Source organism: Bubalus bubalis, chromosome 8, assembly GCF_019923935.1.
Source record: "Bubalus bubalis isolate 160015118507 breed Murrah chromosome 8, NDDB_SH_1, whole genome shotgun sequence".
Lineage (NCBI taxonomy): Eukaryota > Metazoa > Chordata > Mammalia > Artiodactyla > Bovidae > Bubalus > Bubalus bubalis.
This window is the reverse complement of record NC_059164.1, coordinates 68,083,438-68,100,784: the sequence shown is the minus strand read 5'-3', so window position 1 is coordinate 68,100,784 and position 17,347 is coordinate 68,083,438. Positions and strand designations below refer to the sequence as shown.

Sequence of the window (17,347 nt, the reverse complement as noted above, 5' to 3'; positions counted from 1 at the left end):
TCTGCAAAGACCTTATTTCCAATTAAGGTCACTGTCACAAGTACTGGGGTTAGAATGTGGACATTTATCTTTTTTTTCCAATAACTTTATTGTGATATATAATTTGCCCACATAAAGTATATAATTTGATGGTTTTCAGGGTATTTTCAGATATGTGCAACCATCATAATTTTAGAACTTTGTATCACTTCAAGAAAAAAATCCCATATCCATTAGCTATCTCTCTCTTGTGCCTGCCTCCCTCTTTCCCACCCAGCACTGCTGCTGCTGCCGCTAAGTCGCTTCAGTTGTGTCCGACTCTGTGCAACCCCATAGACGGCAGCCTACAAGGCCCCGCCGTCCCTGGGATTCTCCAGGCAAGAACACTGGAGTGGGTTGCCATTTCCTCCTCCAATGCATGAAAGTGAAAAGTGAAAGTGAAGTCACTCAGTCAAGCAACCACAAATCCACTTTGATTTCTCTGTTCTGGATTTTCATGTGTCACTGCCTCATTCTTATTTATGGTGGAATAATATACCATCGTATGCATATACCACATTTTTCTTATCACTGATGGGACATCTAGGTTGTTTCTGTCTTTTGGCTATAATGAATAATGTTGCCACTCATCTACAAGTTCCTGTGTGGGCATGTGTTTTCATTCTCTTTCATATATACCTAGGAGTAGAATTACATTCTCATCAGCAGTGTGTGATAATTCAGTTTGTTTACACTTGTCATCTGATTTTGTGATTCTAGCCAACCTAGGGGGTGGAAATCTCATTGTGATTCTGACTGCATTTCTCTAAGGATGAAAGATACTGGCATCTTTTCATGTGTTTATTGCCTGTCTGAATACCTTCTTTGCGGAAATGTCTATTCATATCCGTTGCCTACTTAATTAAGTCACTTGTCTTTCTGTTTGAGTTGCACGGCTTCTTTACACATGCTAGATACAAGTCCTTATCAGATACATGATTTCAGTTCAGTTCAGTCGATCAGTAGTGTATGACTCTTTGCAACCCCATGGACTGCATCATGCCAGGCCTCCCCATCCATCACTAACTACCAGAGTTTACTCAAACTCAACTCCATTGAGTCGGTGATGCCATCCAACCAACTCATCCTCTGTCGTCCCCTTCTCCTCCTGCATTCAATCTTTCCCAGCATCAGGGTCTTTTCAAATGAGTCAGTTCTTTGCATCAGGTGGCCAAAGTACTGGAGTTTCAGCTTCATCATCAGTCCCTCCAATGACTATTCAGGACTGATTTCCTTTACGATTGACTGGTTTGATCTCCTTGCAGTCCAAGAGACTCTCAAGAGTCTTCTCCAACACCATAGTTCAAAAGCATCAATTCTTCAGTGCTCAGCTTTCTTCACAGTCCAACTCTCACATCCATACACGACTACTGGAAAAACCACAGGCTTGACTAGACGGACCTTTGTTGGCCAAGTAATGTCTCTGCTTTTTAATATGCTGTCTAGGTTGGTCATAGCTTTTATTCCAAGGAGCAAGAGTCTTTTAATTTCATGGCTGCAGTCACCATCTGCAATGATTCTGGAGCCACTGTTTCCACTGTTTCCCCATTTATTTGCCATGAAGTGATGGGACCAGATGCCTTGATCTTAGTTTTCTGAATGTTGAGTTTTAAGCCAACTTTTTCACTCTCCTCTTTCATTTTCATCAAGAGGCTCTTTAGTTCTTCTTCCCTTTCTACTATAAGGGTGGTGTCATTTGCGTATCTGAGGTTATCAATATTTCTCCTGGCAATCTTGATTCCAGCTTGTGCTTTATCCAGTCCAGCATTTCGTATGATGTACCCTGCATAGACGTTAAATAAGCAGGGTGACAATATACAGCCTTGATGTACTCATTTCCTGATTTAGAACCAGTCTGTTGTTCCATGTCCAGTTCTAACTGTTGCTTCTTGACCTACATACAGATTTCTCATGAGCCAGGTCAGGTGGAATGGTATTCCCATCTCTTGAAGAATTTTCCACAGTTTGTTGTGATCCACACAAAGGCTTTGGCATAGTCAACAAAGCAGAAACAGATGTTTTACAGGAACTCTCTTGCTTTTTTGATGGTCCAACAGATGTTGACAATTTGATCTCTGGTTCCTCTGCCTTTTCTAAATCCGGCTTAAACATCTGGAAGTTCACGGTTCACATACTGTTGAAGCCTGGCTTGGAGAATTTAGAGCATTATTTTACTAGTGCTGTGAGATGAGTGCATTTCTGCGTTAGTTTGAACATTTTTTGGCATGGCCTTTCTTTGGGATTGGAATGAAAACTGACCTTTTCCAGTCCTGTGGCTACTGCTGAGTTTTCCAAATTTGCTGGCATATTGAGTGCAGCACTTTCACAGCATCATCTTTTAGGATTTGAAATACCTCAACTGGAATTCCATCACCTACACTAGCTTTGTTCGTAGTGATGCTTCCTAAGGCCCACTTGACTTCACATTCCAGGATGTCTGGCTCTAGGTGAGTGATCATGCCATCGTGATTATCTGGGTCATGAAGATCTTTTTTGTACAGTTCTGTGTATTCTTGCCACCTCTTCTTAATATCTTCTGCTTCTGTTAGGTCTATAACCATATAAATACCAAATAAAGGACCATTTCTGTCCTTTATTGAACCCATCTTGGCATGAAAAGTTCTCTTGGTATCTCTAATTTTCTTGAAGAGATCTCTAGTCTTTCCTATTCTATTGTTTTCCTCTATTTCTTTGCACTGATCACTGAGGAAGGCTTTCTTATCTCTCCTTGCTGTTCTTTGGAACTCTGCATTCAAATGGGTATATCTTTCCTTTTCTCCTTTGCCTTTCGCTTCTCTTCTTTTCACAACTATTTGTAAGGCCTCCTCAGACAGCCATTTTGCATTTCTTTTTTTGGCGGATGGTCTTGATCACTGCCTCCTGTACAATGTCACGAACCTCCGTCCATAGTTCTTCAGGCACTCTGTCTATCAGATCTAATCCCTGTAATCTATTTGTCACTTCCACTGTATAATCATAAGGGATTTGATTCAGGTCATACCTGAATGGTCTAGTGGTTTTCCCTACTTTCTTTAAGTCTGAATTTGGCAATAAGGGGTTCATGATCTGAGCCACAGTGAGCTCCTGGTCTTGTTTTTGCTGGCTGTATAGAGCTTCTCCATCTTTGGCTGCAAAGAATATAATCAATCTTGATTTTGGTATTGACCATCTGGTGATGTCCATGCGTATAGTCTTCTCTTGTATTGTTGGAAGATGGTGTTTGCTATAACCAGTGCATTCTCGTGGCAAAACTCTATTAGCCTTCGCCCTGCTTCATTCTGTACTCCAAGGCCAAAATTTGCCTGTTACTCCAGGTATTTCTTGATATATGATTTGCAGATATTTAATCCCATTCTGTGGGTTATCTTTTCACTTTCTTGCTGGTGTTCTTTGGAGCACAAAAGGTTTTAATTTTGATGAAGTTTTTTTTTTTTTTATTATTCTGTTGCTCATGATCTTGGGTATCATACCTAAAAGTCCTTTGCCAAATCCAGTGTCATAAAGATTTACCCTCAGGTTTTCTTTTAAGAGTTTTCTAGGTTACTTCTTTGGGGGGGCTCCTGTTCAACCTACTGTATACTCACTAACTATATTATCTATTCTAATAGATAACTATTATTTACTTCCAACAAATTTCATGGGTGCAGAACAACACAATTAAGTAGGGTGTGGTATATAATCATTACTGCCCTGACATCATCTAATCCAAAAGAAATCTAGGCATTTTATTGTCTAGTAGTCTAGGTTGTAGACAGGTTAACAGGTGCTTATTTCAGAATCATCAAGGAAGACACCAAAAATACACTTAAAAATGTCTCATACATAAATTTCATTAGTTAGTGACTAACTCCAAAGTCAAAGACAGACCTTTGTTCAGATCCTGGCTCTTGCCATTTACTCACCGTGTAACCTTGGGGATGTTATTTAACTTCTCCAAGCATCAGTTTCCTGAAAATACTTCTGTTGTGAAGATAAAATTAGATAATATGTACAAAATATTTAGTAAGAGACCTGACACATAGTAGGTACTCATTAAATATTGTTTCTTCTCTCTCCCTTTTAAAATGTAAATGTCTCCTTCATTCAAGTATAAGTCTTATTGTTAAGGTAACCTTCCTTCACATCTACCCAAAATTAGCAACACTAAAAAAATCAGAATTTTGTTAGGGAATGCCTCACACTCTTCAGAGTACAAGGCAATTTAGGCAGAGCATCAAAAAGCTCCTGCAATCTGGGAAGCAGCAACAAAGAGATTCACAAAAGGATGATGAACGTTTCAGTTCTCCACAGGCAATCTGTTCAGTGCTACAGGAACAGAGGGAAGAGTAAGGGCATTAGAAACAATCTGAAAGGCCCTAAGCATCTGCTTTGCCAGTCCACGGTAAATCAGCTTCCATTCAATTTCTACCTCTCTATTACTAGAAGGGGTAGGAAGAGGAAGAGGAATTCATGGGATTTTTCATAAACACACACACGCACGAAAACATCTGGAACATTAGCTCCAAAATGCCAAAAGAATTTCCTATTGTTACTTTGATTAAATTCTGTATTTAATAGATATTTCCTCTGTTTAGAGATTATGTACCATTGTTATTTTTACAAATAAATACATAAACTATTGGAAAGTGCCAACATCAAATAGATGTGTTATCCCAAAAAGTAATATTCAACTCCTGAAAAAAACAATTAATTCACCCCAGACTGAGTATCAACTTGGAACTCCTGTCCACCCTTAAAGATGGTAATGGCCAACCTGTCCCAGAACAAAGAACTGATCAAACCTCTCCAGCAAGTCTAAGTCCCTAAGCTACTTAAGAGCATCAGTAACCTGCTGCACTGGAAGCACACTGTCAGCATCCAGAGACTATATGGGCATACGCAGCCGCAACCCGGCCCTGAGAAGTCCCGACATGATACTCACCCATCCTCAGACAACACTGCAGCCACCCCCATCTGGCACACAAACCTCAAGGGAGAAGGAGACAGAGGATATCCAGTTCTACACACGGCCTCCGTTACCTAAACCTGCTCTTTGCATACACACTGCGTCTTCTCAGTATTTATTTCAAGTCTGTTATTTAGAAGTTTATTTGTTCTCTAACTGTTTTCTATATTTTTCAGTATTTTTTAGTATTCACCCAGCTCTGGGATTGCATCCAGTTCTCAATTACCACTCTACACCTTGTACAAGAAGAATTTCCTGCGTATCTTGTGGGGGAACCTCTCAATTTGGTTACTAGTACACAGTCTCCCGTGTGTGTGTGTGTGTGTGTGTGTGTGTACATGTATTTTACATATTATATAATATATACATATGTAATCTTACATATAAAGAAATAAAATTAACAATGAGTTAACTTTACAAATCCATCATGTATACTTCCAAGCAGCTATTACTTACTTGAATGTCAAATATCAAAATCTGAAAAACATTTTTAAACATCAATATCTTAAACGAAATTTAAGAAAAGGCCTTACCTGTTCACCTGCATCTAGAAACTCTTTGCAAGCATCAGGGAACACATCATAAATAATAAGTGGATAGCCATGTTTCATGAGATTTTTTGCCATTGGATTCCCCATGTTGCCAACTCCAATAAATCCAACTGGAGTCTTAGAAGCCATTGACCTAGAACACACTGATTTCAACACATTATTTTTAACAGGAGCAGACAATGTTTTATTTTAAATATTTTAAATATTCACTTCTGAATATACAGTTCTCTAGGAATAATCATAAATTTTTCTACCTCTACAACATCCCTTTACTATTTTAACAATAAACTTAATAATGTTACCATGTACCTATTATTTACGTTGCCTGTTAAATGAAGTATCCTAAATTCTCTTGTCTATATTATCTTCTTTAAAAATGTGTACAAAAAAACTGCAAGTATTCAATAAAACCTGTATCTTGGACAAGCACCAAGAATGGAAAAACTTTTTAGCTTCCCACCTTCACATTTATTGAAACTACTTCCTCCGATGGTATAAAAAAATGATTGAATAAAATGCTGAACCCAGAAGAATGTATTTCAACTTAAAAGTCACCAGTTTATAAACGGGGTCCTAATGAGACCAGGGGGACGCTTCCATGACAACGGAAACAGTCTCAGGACCTTGGGCTAACAACTCCAGGCACTTTCAGAGAAGAGACATTTTCACTCACAGAAAAAGAAAACTGTTCTTAAAAATCTGTATATAGTTTTTGATTTTATTTTCTTTCTTTTCATAAAAGACTTTGTGAAGTCACACTGGGGCATACAACTCAAGGTAATGCTTTTTGCAAGACAGCAGAGAAGCTCCGCATTAGACGGTGTTACTACTCCATTCAAGAAGTATTTACTGCATGAAGTTCTATGATATGGTCCTTGCCCTCCAAAAGTTCACACTCCAGTGAAAGAAGAAAGCAAAATAATTCCACTTGCCTTTTCTCCTATCATTTCCCAGCTTTATTATTTCTTTTTCTTTCAAGGACTCCGGTTTTAAAACTGTGTAGTGTTTAGTAAAGTGTATAATGACTAATCACAGTAACGCTTTTTAAGTTTCAGATCCTCTCAACTGATGGATCCCTGCTCTTCCTTCAACTTAATCTCAATGTAATGAGATTTCCTAAAAGCAGATTATTCGAAGCCCTAATGCTTAAGAAAAAGAGGTCATCTTGGGTCAGAAGCATGTTTAATTCCCACAAACTCCATGTCTGTCTCTACCATTTCCATTAAAGATGGGTGTGCTTTCTATGCATCACCACCTTACTAGTGCTGAGTTTAACATTCTGGGCATGACAGGAGTCCTGTGCCTAACTTTCTGGTTCACAAGGGGTTTAATGACAGAGAAATGACTCCTCACTGAATTTTTATTTTGATATTAAGTATACTTTGTAAGAGAACTCTCATAAATACTAGTAACTAGCGTGCCTGACTACTGTGTTAAGCTTGAAAAGGTATAATTTAACTAAAAACATTAGAAACTAGAAATATTATTATTTAAATGCAGTTAATTTTAACAGGCAACTCACTCTAAGTCAAACAATAACTATGGCAAAGTAGAACCATGATTTATTACACATTCAATAAACATGAAGCAATCATTTGTACCATGCCAGATGCCATCAAAGACACAAATGACATACAGTCCTTGCTTTCAACCAGCTTAAAACACAAGAAGACAACTAGATACACAGACACTAAAACATGAAAGCCAAAGATAAAGTATGAAAAACAATGCTGATACTAAAGGAGAACTTGAAAAAAACAGCATGTGAGCTGAGTATTTTAGCATGGGTAGGCTTTCAAATGGAATGAGAGTAGAAACAAAGGGAGTTCCATACAAAAAAGGAATGAGTATGCATACGAGTGTATGCAAGCAAACAGGAAAGTCAAGCAAACATGAATAATAAAAGTTAATAGTTGTGGCAATTTTATTACATGCCAGACACTGTACTAAGCACTTGATAAACAGCACCGTCATTACATCCCATCATTAAGCCTATCTTCCAGTTCAGGTCCCTGACACTTAGTTTAAATAAAATGCACAGATTCAAGTTGTTGTAATGCCAAGATTCAAATCCAGCCAATCTGACTCTGGGTTCTTCATTTTTAACTACCATCCACTCTTCCTACAGGACACACACAGAAACAAAAGAGCAAGATTAAGATTGAAAGAAAAAAATGCAACCATAACATGGCTGGAAAGTATGCTATAAACAATTTGACTGTATTTTGGCAACCCACTCCAGTATTTTTGCCTGGAGAATCTCATGGACAGAGGAGCCTGTTGGGCTACAGCCCATGGGGCTGCATAGAGTCGGACACCATAGAGCGACTAACACTTTCACTTTCTGTAAGCAAGTAGTGGTACCACAGACTGAATGTTTGGTGACCCCCAAATTTCTATGTTGAAAAAATTACCTCCAATGTGAGGGTATTTGGAGGTGGGGCCTTGAGGCAATGATTATTAGATCCTGACGGAAGAACCCTCAGGATGGCATTAATGCCTTTACAAAAGAGGCCACAGGGAGCACCCTTGTCTCCTTCCACCCTGTGAGGACACAGGGAAAAGATGGCTGTCCTTGAACCAAGAAGTGAGCCCTCACTTGACACTAAATATACCAACACGCTGGTTCTGGACTTCCCAACCTCCAGAACTGTGAGAAATAGTTTTCTATTGTTTATAAGCCACCCAGTCTGTGGTATTTATTTATAGCAGCCTAAACAGACTAAAACAGGTAGTTACTGAAAGGGCTGAGTGAGATAAATGACCTGATCAACGCATGCTTTAAAAGGAGAGAAACAGAGCAGCAGTGTACAAAAACTAAACTGTAAGAGCAGCCTGGAGGCAGAAAGACCAATATATAAGTGACTATCTAAAGTCTCAGTCCATTCCAGCTGCTGTAACAAATAAACCATAGATTGTGTGGCTTGCTGCTGCTGCTAAGTCGCTTCAGTCGTGTCTGACTCTGTGCGACCCCAAAGACAGCAGCCCACCAGACTTCCCCGCCCCTGGGATTCTCCAGGCAAGGAGATTGTGTGGCTTAAATGACAGGTATTTATTTCTAACAGACCTGGAGCTGGGGCAGTCCAAGATGAGGTAGGCAACAGATTCAGTATCTGTGAAAGCCCACTTCCTGGCTTGTAGATGACCCATTTTCTTGTATCTCTGGAGAGCAGAGAGAGAACACAGGCTCTCCTGCCTCTGTTTAGGACACTAATCCCATTTTGAGGGTTCCAACCTTATAACCCAGTTATTTCCCAAAGGCCTCAGCTCCTAATACTATCACAGTGGGGATTAGGATTTCATCACATGAATTTTGGAGGGCTGCAAACATTCAGTCCACAGTTAAGTTCAGAACTAATAAAGGGTGGTGCCATAGAAAACACAGATATGAAAAATATTTCAAATACAGTAATAAAAGGACACAGTAATAGGCCTTATTATAATGTAATAATGGAAGTAGTACTGGAAGAAAAGACTTTAAAAACAAAGCAATAAACTATCCAAAACACAATACAGAGAGAGAAAAAAGAATTAAAAAAAAAACAAACAAAACCCATCAGTGAGCCGTGAGACAGCTTCAACCAGCCAAATATACAACAAAACTGGAATCCTCAAAGGAGAGGAAAGCAAAGTGGGGACAGGAAAAGTATGTGAAGAACTAATGGGAAAAATTTCCAAATCTGATGAAAACCAAAACCCCACGCAGCCAAGCTCAATGAACTCCAACACGAGAAACAAGAAAAAAACTGCAACAAGACATGTCATAATCAAAACGTTCAAAAGCAACCAACAGAAAAAAAGGCATTACGTACAGAGGAGCAAAGATAAGAATGAAGGCAGATTTACTGTCAGAATCAAAATGAGTGAGAAAATAGGAGAGCACCATCTTTAAAGGACTGAAACAAAAAATGACTCTTAAGCTAGGATTTATCTAGCCAGTGACAATGTACAATTATAGAAACCTGCGTATGCAGGGGAATGAGGGAATCGGCAGGAAAGGGGTGAATGGATATGTTCTCTATCTTGATTGTCATGATGGTTTCTCACATGTTGAAACCCATCAAACTCTCCACGTTAAAGATGTGTAGTTTATTGTAGGTCAACTATATTGCAATAAAGCTGTTTTTAAAAAGTCAACATGTTCACAAAAAAACAACCAAGAGAAGACATTCCTCAGTCCAAAGATACTAACGTGATATATCAACCAAATGCAACATGTGAAATATGGATGGATCTGGACTGGGGAGGTGCCAAGGAAGCATTAAGACATTCTAAGGAAAATTATGAAATTTTATATATAAGCTGTACATTAGGATGATACCAGGAAGTTCTAATTGCCTTGTTGTTGTTGTTTAGTCACTAAGTCATGTCTGACTCCTTGCAACCCCATGAACTGCAGTCCGCCAGGCTCCACTGTCCATGGAATTTTCCCAAGCAAGAATACTGGAGTGGGTTGCCATTTCCTTTTGCAACCCTGACCTAGGGATCTTTGCATCTTCCTGACCTAGGGATCGAACACATGTCTCCTGCATTGGCAGGTAGATTCTCTACCGTTGGGCCACCAGGGCAGCCCACTAATTGAGATAGTGGTAATTTGGTTATGTAGGAGACAGTTCTTAAGAGATTCACGCTGAATCATTTAGGGTTTAAAGTGTCATGGCATCTGCATTTTACTTTCAAATAATACAGGTGGGATATGAACATGTTTGGAAAGAAATAAAGCAAACCTGGCAAAAGGTTAACAACTATCGACACTAAGCAAAGAGTACATAGATGTTCGTGGCACTATTCTTTCAATACTTTATGTTTGAAGTTTTTCATGAAAAAACACAGGGGAAAAACTTACCAAATCTATATACAAAAAAAAAAAAATCAAAAACATGACCAAACACAAATAACTAGGAAGAACACTTGAAACACAAGATAGATATAGGGCTATTTTACTTTATATGCAAATAACTTTAAAATCTATAAGAAAAATTTAAATAACCCATTGTTTTCAAGTATGCCAAAATCACAAAATGACAGTTAACAGAATATACCCAAAAAAACTTTTAAAAAATGTTCAACTTCTGTCATAATTAGAATAATGCAAAAAAAGCAATGTAGTATCATTTTCACCTATCAGCTGGACAATTGTTTCTCTGATAAAACGCACACTGGTTATTCCTGATAAACACATATACTCTTGTACACAGTAGAATTGTATTTTATGTCAACCCTAGACAGCAATTTGAAAAAAAGATCTACATTTGAACCTCACTATAAAATTTAAATTTAAAATGTGCATACTCTTTGAAACAGGAATTACATTTCTAGGAATATACACTATATGTAAGGGGTCAGGACACTTTTTCCTAAAGGGTGAGGGGTAAAGAATTTCAGTCTGGGGCCACAGGCCTCTGTCACAACTATTCTACTCATCCACTACAGTTTCAAAGCAGCCATAGACAATATAAAAACAAGTGGTTGTGCTTATTTTCCAATATAGCTTTATTTACAAAAACAGAGGTTCAGCTGTTGGGCCACAGTGTGCTGACTCCTACTATATATAAACTCTGAAAAACACAAAAATGTAATTTACTATAGGAATGTTTGTAACAACAGAAAAATTATAAATAACTAATACTGCAGATGGTGACTGCAGCCATAAAATTAAAAGACGCTTACTCCTTGGAAAGAAAGTTATGACCAACTAGACAGCATATTAAAAAGCAGAGACAATACTTTATCAACAAAGGTCCATCTAGTCAAGGCTATGGTTTTTCCTGTGGTCATGTGTGGATGTGAGAGTTGGACCGTAAAGAAAGCTGAGCGCTGAAGAATTGATGCTTTTGAACTGTGGTGTTGGAGAAGACTCTTGAGAGTCCCTTGCACTGCAAGGAGATCCAACCAGTCCATCATAAAGGAGATCAGTCCTGGGTATTCATTAGAAGGACTGATTTTGAAGCTGAAACTCCAATATTTTCACCACCTGAGGCGAAGAGCTGACTCATTGGAAAAGACCCTGATGCTGGGAAAGATTGAGGGCAGGAGGAGAAGGGGACGACAGAGGATGAGATGGTCGGATGGCATTACTGCCTCGATGGACATGAGTTTGAGTGAACTCCGGGAGTTGGCAATGGACAGGGAGGCCTGGTGTGCTGTGGTTCATGGGGTTGCAAAGAGTCAGACATGACTGAGCAACTAAACTGAACTGAATACATATTAATAGGACATTTAATTTATATAACTAAATATACATTAATAGGGCCCTTAATATTTCATAGAAAATCAACACAATGAAATATTATGTAATGTTCGTAAGAACATGGTCTATCTATCTAAAAGTATAAGGGAAAAATCTCCAGGATATGTTAAGGCAAAAAAGCAAGATTCAGAACATTATATGTAGTAACATATAGTGTTTGAGGAGAAAAAAGGAATTGCTGTTTAGTTGCTAATTCGTGTCTGACTCTTCTGAGATCCCAGGGACTATAGCCCGCCAGGCTTCCCTGTCCATGGGATTTCCCAGTCAAGAATACTAGAGTGGGTTGCCCTTTCCTTCTCCAGGTGATCTTCCCGTTCTCTTCCATGGGATTTCCCAGTCAAGAATCCTAGAGTGGGTTGCCCTTTCCTTCTCCAGGTGATCTTCCCGACGCAGGGACCAAACCCACATCTGCTGCATTGCAGGCAGATTCTTTACTCCTGAGCCACCAAGGAAGTAAGAAGTCAGAAAAAAAGAATACATATGCATTAAATTATTTCAAATTTCTGTAAGATACATAAGAAACAGCAGTTACAGCTAGAGAGTTGGACTGATGGCACAGAGTTTCACTTTTCATTCTATCACATTTTGAGTTTTTACCATGTGCATATGGTAAAACAACTTTTATAACTACTTCTATAATAAAATGTGCCCTGGTGGCACACAGTTTGTTTCATGTTATATGAATGAATTACTAACTAGAGAGAGGTTTCATCAAATGGGGATAAAAATCAATGCTAAAACAAAAGATAATGATAAAATGGATCCAGCAAAGAATTAATTTAATTGGTACTGCAGCAACCATTAAACAAACATTTCAGGTTTACTCTCCAAATCCTTTCCTCCCAGACCTAGAGTCAAGCTCCACATTATTTAAACCACTTATGTACTGCCATCTCTCTGCAACTGACTGTTCACAGACTGGTAACACTGAGTAAAAGATTTAGAGAAGCTCTGAAAAATATGAACATGTACTAGGAAATGAAATAGAGATTAAAGAAACGATTGTATCTAATCAGCAAACCTCTGTGATTCTCAGTACCACCACATAGGAGGAATAAATAGCCAGAAAATTTGGCAAAGTTCAACTCTAAATTGATAGCTGTAAATTTACAGGTTATGACCTCTTTCTCCAATGGGACATGGACAAAATTATCCATATCTTATTAACACTATCAACCCAAATCAGGCTACTCCAAGTATAAAAATGCAAAAATTGGTAAGAGGTTAATTATTTTATATTTCCAAAAGTTTTTTTTTCCTTGCATCAAAGTAATTCATTGTAGAAAACCGTCAAGTATGAAAAAGGTGCTTCGGTAGTGGCTCAGTGATAAAGAATCTGCCTGCCAATGCAGGAGACACAGGTTAGATCCCTGGGTTGTGAAGATCCCCTGGAGAAGGAAATGGCAACACTCCAGTATTTTTGCCTTGAGAATCCCATGGACAGATGAGCCTGGTGTGCTACAGTCCATGGGGCCACAAAGAATCAGACATGACTTAGCAACTGAACAACAACTAATAAAAGTCATAAGGGAAAAAGTTCATTTCACTACACAAAAATAACCAGTTAGCTTTTTGTATAGCCTGACCAGTCTTCTGAATGCATTTTTTACATTATATCATGAGACATGTTGTATATACAACTTGGTGTCCTACTTTATCACATATTATGTCATAAGCATTCCTTTTGCTTTAATGCTAATTATTACTAGACTAAGGATAGTGACTCTATAAAGGCCTTTATTATTTGGATCAAGTTATTTTAGAAATACAGTTGACCTCTGAACAAGTGGGGGTTTTGTGATGCTCCTCACAAAATCCAAATATAATTTGTAGTTGGCCCTCTACATCCATGGTTCCAAATCTGCAGATTAAACCAACTGTAGTACAAATTCATTGAAAAAAATCCATTTGTAAGCTGACCCTTGCAGTTCAAACCCATTTTGTTCAAAGGTCAATTGTATTTTCCTTATGCAATTTTAAGGTCAACTTTTGGTCCCAAGGTCATGTGCAGCTTCTCAGAGCTTCGTGTGCAACCCTAGAAGCTAATGCAAAGAGAAAAAAAAATGCCATTAGTCTTATTTACACAAGGAGTTAAAGCAGATTTCATACACACACAGCGTCAATAATAAAGAAATGTATTCCCATTTCTGTCTATAATTCTGGCTAATTTTCCCATTCCAGTTTTGCTCAGGTGGTCACTTTAAGATGATCTGTTACAAATTTATTTTTACTTGTACTTGTTAGTGAATCACAATGGCTGTAGAGGGTCAACATCTGTAATTTTTTTGTCTGTACAAAGAAGTCTGAAACTAAATTTAATTGCCTTTTAAGATAAAACACAAAACTTACTTTTATTAAATGGTGATGCAACAGTTATGTATGGTTGTTTAATGCTTCTCATTTTTTTATTTCCTTTTTAATGCTTTAAATATTAAAATTAAGATATGCTATTAACCAGTAACTACTAGATCTTATTTTTCTCAAACTGTAAATAACTGTACAGATCTTTATAATATTACCCTCCACATGATATAAACATGTTAAACATACCATGGAGACAAACAGCCTACAGAATTTAGAACACTAAATAATGTTACTATTTGAACTTGGCTGTTTTTCTTAATGTCCCTAGACTCCAAATTGGCATGTAATTTTTAAGACTCCAACATCAAAAAAGTTAACACTTTTGTAGTAAATTAACAGAAACATTTAAAACAATTCCGGAGTAAGAATACTGAAGCATTTTAAACAATCATCACACACACACACCAAAAAAAAAATTCAAAATTTGTCATATATCTATATTATTACAATGTATTTGGGTAAACAACATTATATGCCAAAGTAGTCTATCAATGTTTCAAGGTAGGCCTTTCCAGTCTAGAGAAGCATTTATTATAGTCAAAGGCCTCTGACTCCTCTTCCATGAATTTTAAGAACTTTCCTAACTCTAAAAGGTACTTCAAGGGTTCATTAAAATATCATTAGAACACCTTGTAAAACCACTAAACAGCACATATGTCTTCTCTGACTAATCAAAACTGAAAGAATCACACATTCATCTGAAAACTGGTGCTACATTTACTACTGCAGAAAAGTGTTGTTTTTTTTTAATATCTCCAACGTGGGAGGCATTGTCTGTAGTTCAACAGATGTAGATCAAGCAGTGGTTACACTCAAGTTTGACAAATTCTGTGAGTTTGTATCTTATTAGTGTGATTCTGTATCAGACATCTGTTTTCTCTCATCACAAGGAGCTTTCTTTTTTCAAACCAGAGAGGAAATCCACTCTTTTGCTTAGGTTTTTACTGAGGGATAGAAAGGGAGTCTGTTAAGAACTCAATTCTCAGCCTGCTATATTTTTTTTCAGTGAGGATCAGAAAAAAATTAATACCAAGGCTTTCTCAAAACTCTCAAGTATGAGAGTGTTAAACAGTACACTGTCAAAACTAAAAAATTTTACAGGAAGACAATGGCAGAGTCCGCACAAACCAACCAATTTTTCAGTTACACAGGAATCCTGCTGTAGAAGAAACATGCAGGAATCAGGAAGAACCAAGGACTACCTTCTAGGTCCTGTTGTAATATCCTAATTCACTTATCTGAGAGGCTTTAGGTTCTTTCCTCTGAAAAATGAAAAGACTATTAGTTCTCTGTGGGTCTAAAAAAACCTGTTTCTTCCTAAATCGATGGTTAGCTTCCATAAGTTATAATGATACGGAGGGTGGACGGTGACGGAAGCAGGACAGCTTCGGGCCACAATTTTAAGGACACAGAAAGTATTCTGGTTAATAAATGGACAGAAGTGCCATCTTCAGGTGGCACAGTTACAGAAAACTTGGAGGGCTGGGGGGAAGGGTAAGGAGCCCGCCTGGCCACCCAAAGGTGACTTAAAACTTTGCTGGAAAGACTGATCATCTGGTTTGTATAGACTCCATTTGTGTAAAAACATCTGAAACAGTTAACGTAGTTTAACAAAAATCAGGTCCTGCGGCCAGAAGGCGCGCCCACCCAGGGCGTTGAAAGGCCAGCCAGCGCTGCAAGGCCAGGGGTCACCGGCGTGGGTACGGGGTCGCCCGTGGGGCTGGGGCCTCCAATTGTCCTCAGAGTCCTAACTCTAAAGAGACACGAATCGGACCCAAACACTCCTCCCTTTAGCCCAAGCTCTTCGCATTACTAAGTCCCAGAAGGACGCTAAACCCTATTCATACAGATCCAGGTGGGGAGAGTTGGGAGACGCACTGGCGGCGCGAGCCGCGGCCGCAGAAGAGCCTAGGCCTTGGAACCAGCCAAAATGTTGGGTTTTAAGCCCCGATCTAATCGCAGCGCCTCCGGTGAAAAAACCTCTTCCGATCATGGAGCGAGAAGCGGGCGACCGAAGTAGGGACGGGGGAAGAAGGAGCGAGGTTCTTACCCGCTGCAAGGCTGGCCACTGCCGGAGGCTGCCGGCGGCTCCAATACCGGAGGCCGGAGGCGGCTCCACGGAGCCGTAAGGAGGCTGCCATGCTGCCCCCGCCCCGCCTCCCCACAGTGACCTCCGCGGCTCCCTGCTCACCCACTGACTGGCAGGGTGCGTGGTACGGCGGGCGGGCTCGGCTGTGGCGTGGGGCCGCTGGCGCACGCGCTCTGCTGCTCAGGGTGGACACCTACCCGCGAGGGGAGGAGCACGGAGCCGAGAGGCGTGGCCCGGTGGGACAAGCGCCGTCAATCACCTTACAGACAGGGAAAGAGATCAATCAGAAATCCCAGGTCTCTCCGTCCTTTGTGAACCACCAATAGGAGGGCGCATACCTCCATGATCCCGCCCCCAAGTTCCTCCCTTATTTACGGACTGCGGGTTGGAGTCTCCTTGTTTACCAAAACGCGGAGGTCGTGTGGGAGGTGGTGGCTGTCACACAGCGCCTCCTTGCAACACCTGCCCCTCAAAACTGCACGTGTTGCTCCCATGCAGACAAGGACGGAACTTTGGCTCGCGGAAGCTGCTGCAGTATTTAAACAAGAGCAGAAATTCCCATGCTTTCCAAGAACAGTGATCCCTTTTTAACTTCAATAAAACGTGGGCCTCTTGATGTTAGCATTTGTGTTTTTAGTGTCTATTCATTGCGCAGAAATCTACCATGAATGCAGTAACTTTACCAGACTCAGTTTATTTTAATTTGCCGAATAGTTTCTCCACAAATTTGAAAAATTGTAGGAAAACAATACTGTTTTCTTCGAAGTATAGAATTGCTAGCAACTTGCTCCTCAAATATACATTTCTCTAATGTTTGAAAATTCTGCATCCATTTAATTTAAAAAAAGCTGAGCGCCAGAATTGATGCTTTTGAACTGTGATGTTGGAGAAGACTTTTGAGAGTCCCTTGGACTGCAAAGAGATCAAATCAGTCAATCAAAAAGGAAATCAGTCCCAAATATTCATTGGAGAGACTGATGCTGAAGCTGAAACTCCAATACTTTGGCCATGTGGTTTGAGAAGCCGACTCATTGGAAAAGATCCTGATGCTGGGAAGGATTGAAGGCAGGAGGAGAAGGAGATGACAGAGGATGAGATGGTTGGATGGCATCACCAACACGATGGACATG

The 17,347-nt window shown here is 39.4% G+C and overlaps 1 protein-coding gene across 1 annotated transcript in view; it reads right to left on the bottom strand.

Moving 5' to 3' along the window:
• Positions 1-16,384, bottom strand: part of HIBADH (3-hydroxyisobutyrate dehydrogenase) — a 109,901-nt gene extending 93,517 nt beyond the window's left edge. Inside the window, exons 1-2 of the mRNA XM_006066076.4 lie at positions 16,179-16,384; positions 5,497-5,657 (exon numbers count right to left, since the gene is read on the bottom strand). Coding sequence (XP_006066138.1) covers positions 5,497-5,657; positions 16,179-16,269 — 252 coding nt within the window. The 5' untranslated portion in view covers positions 16,270-16,384. The remainder of the gene's footprint in view (positions 1-5,496; positions 5,658-16,178) is intronic.
• Between the last annotated feature and the right edge of the window lie 963 nt (positions 16,385-17,347).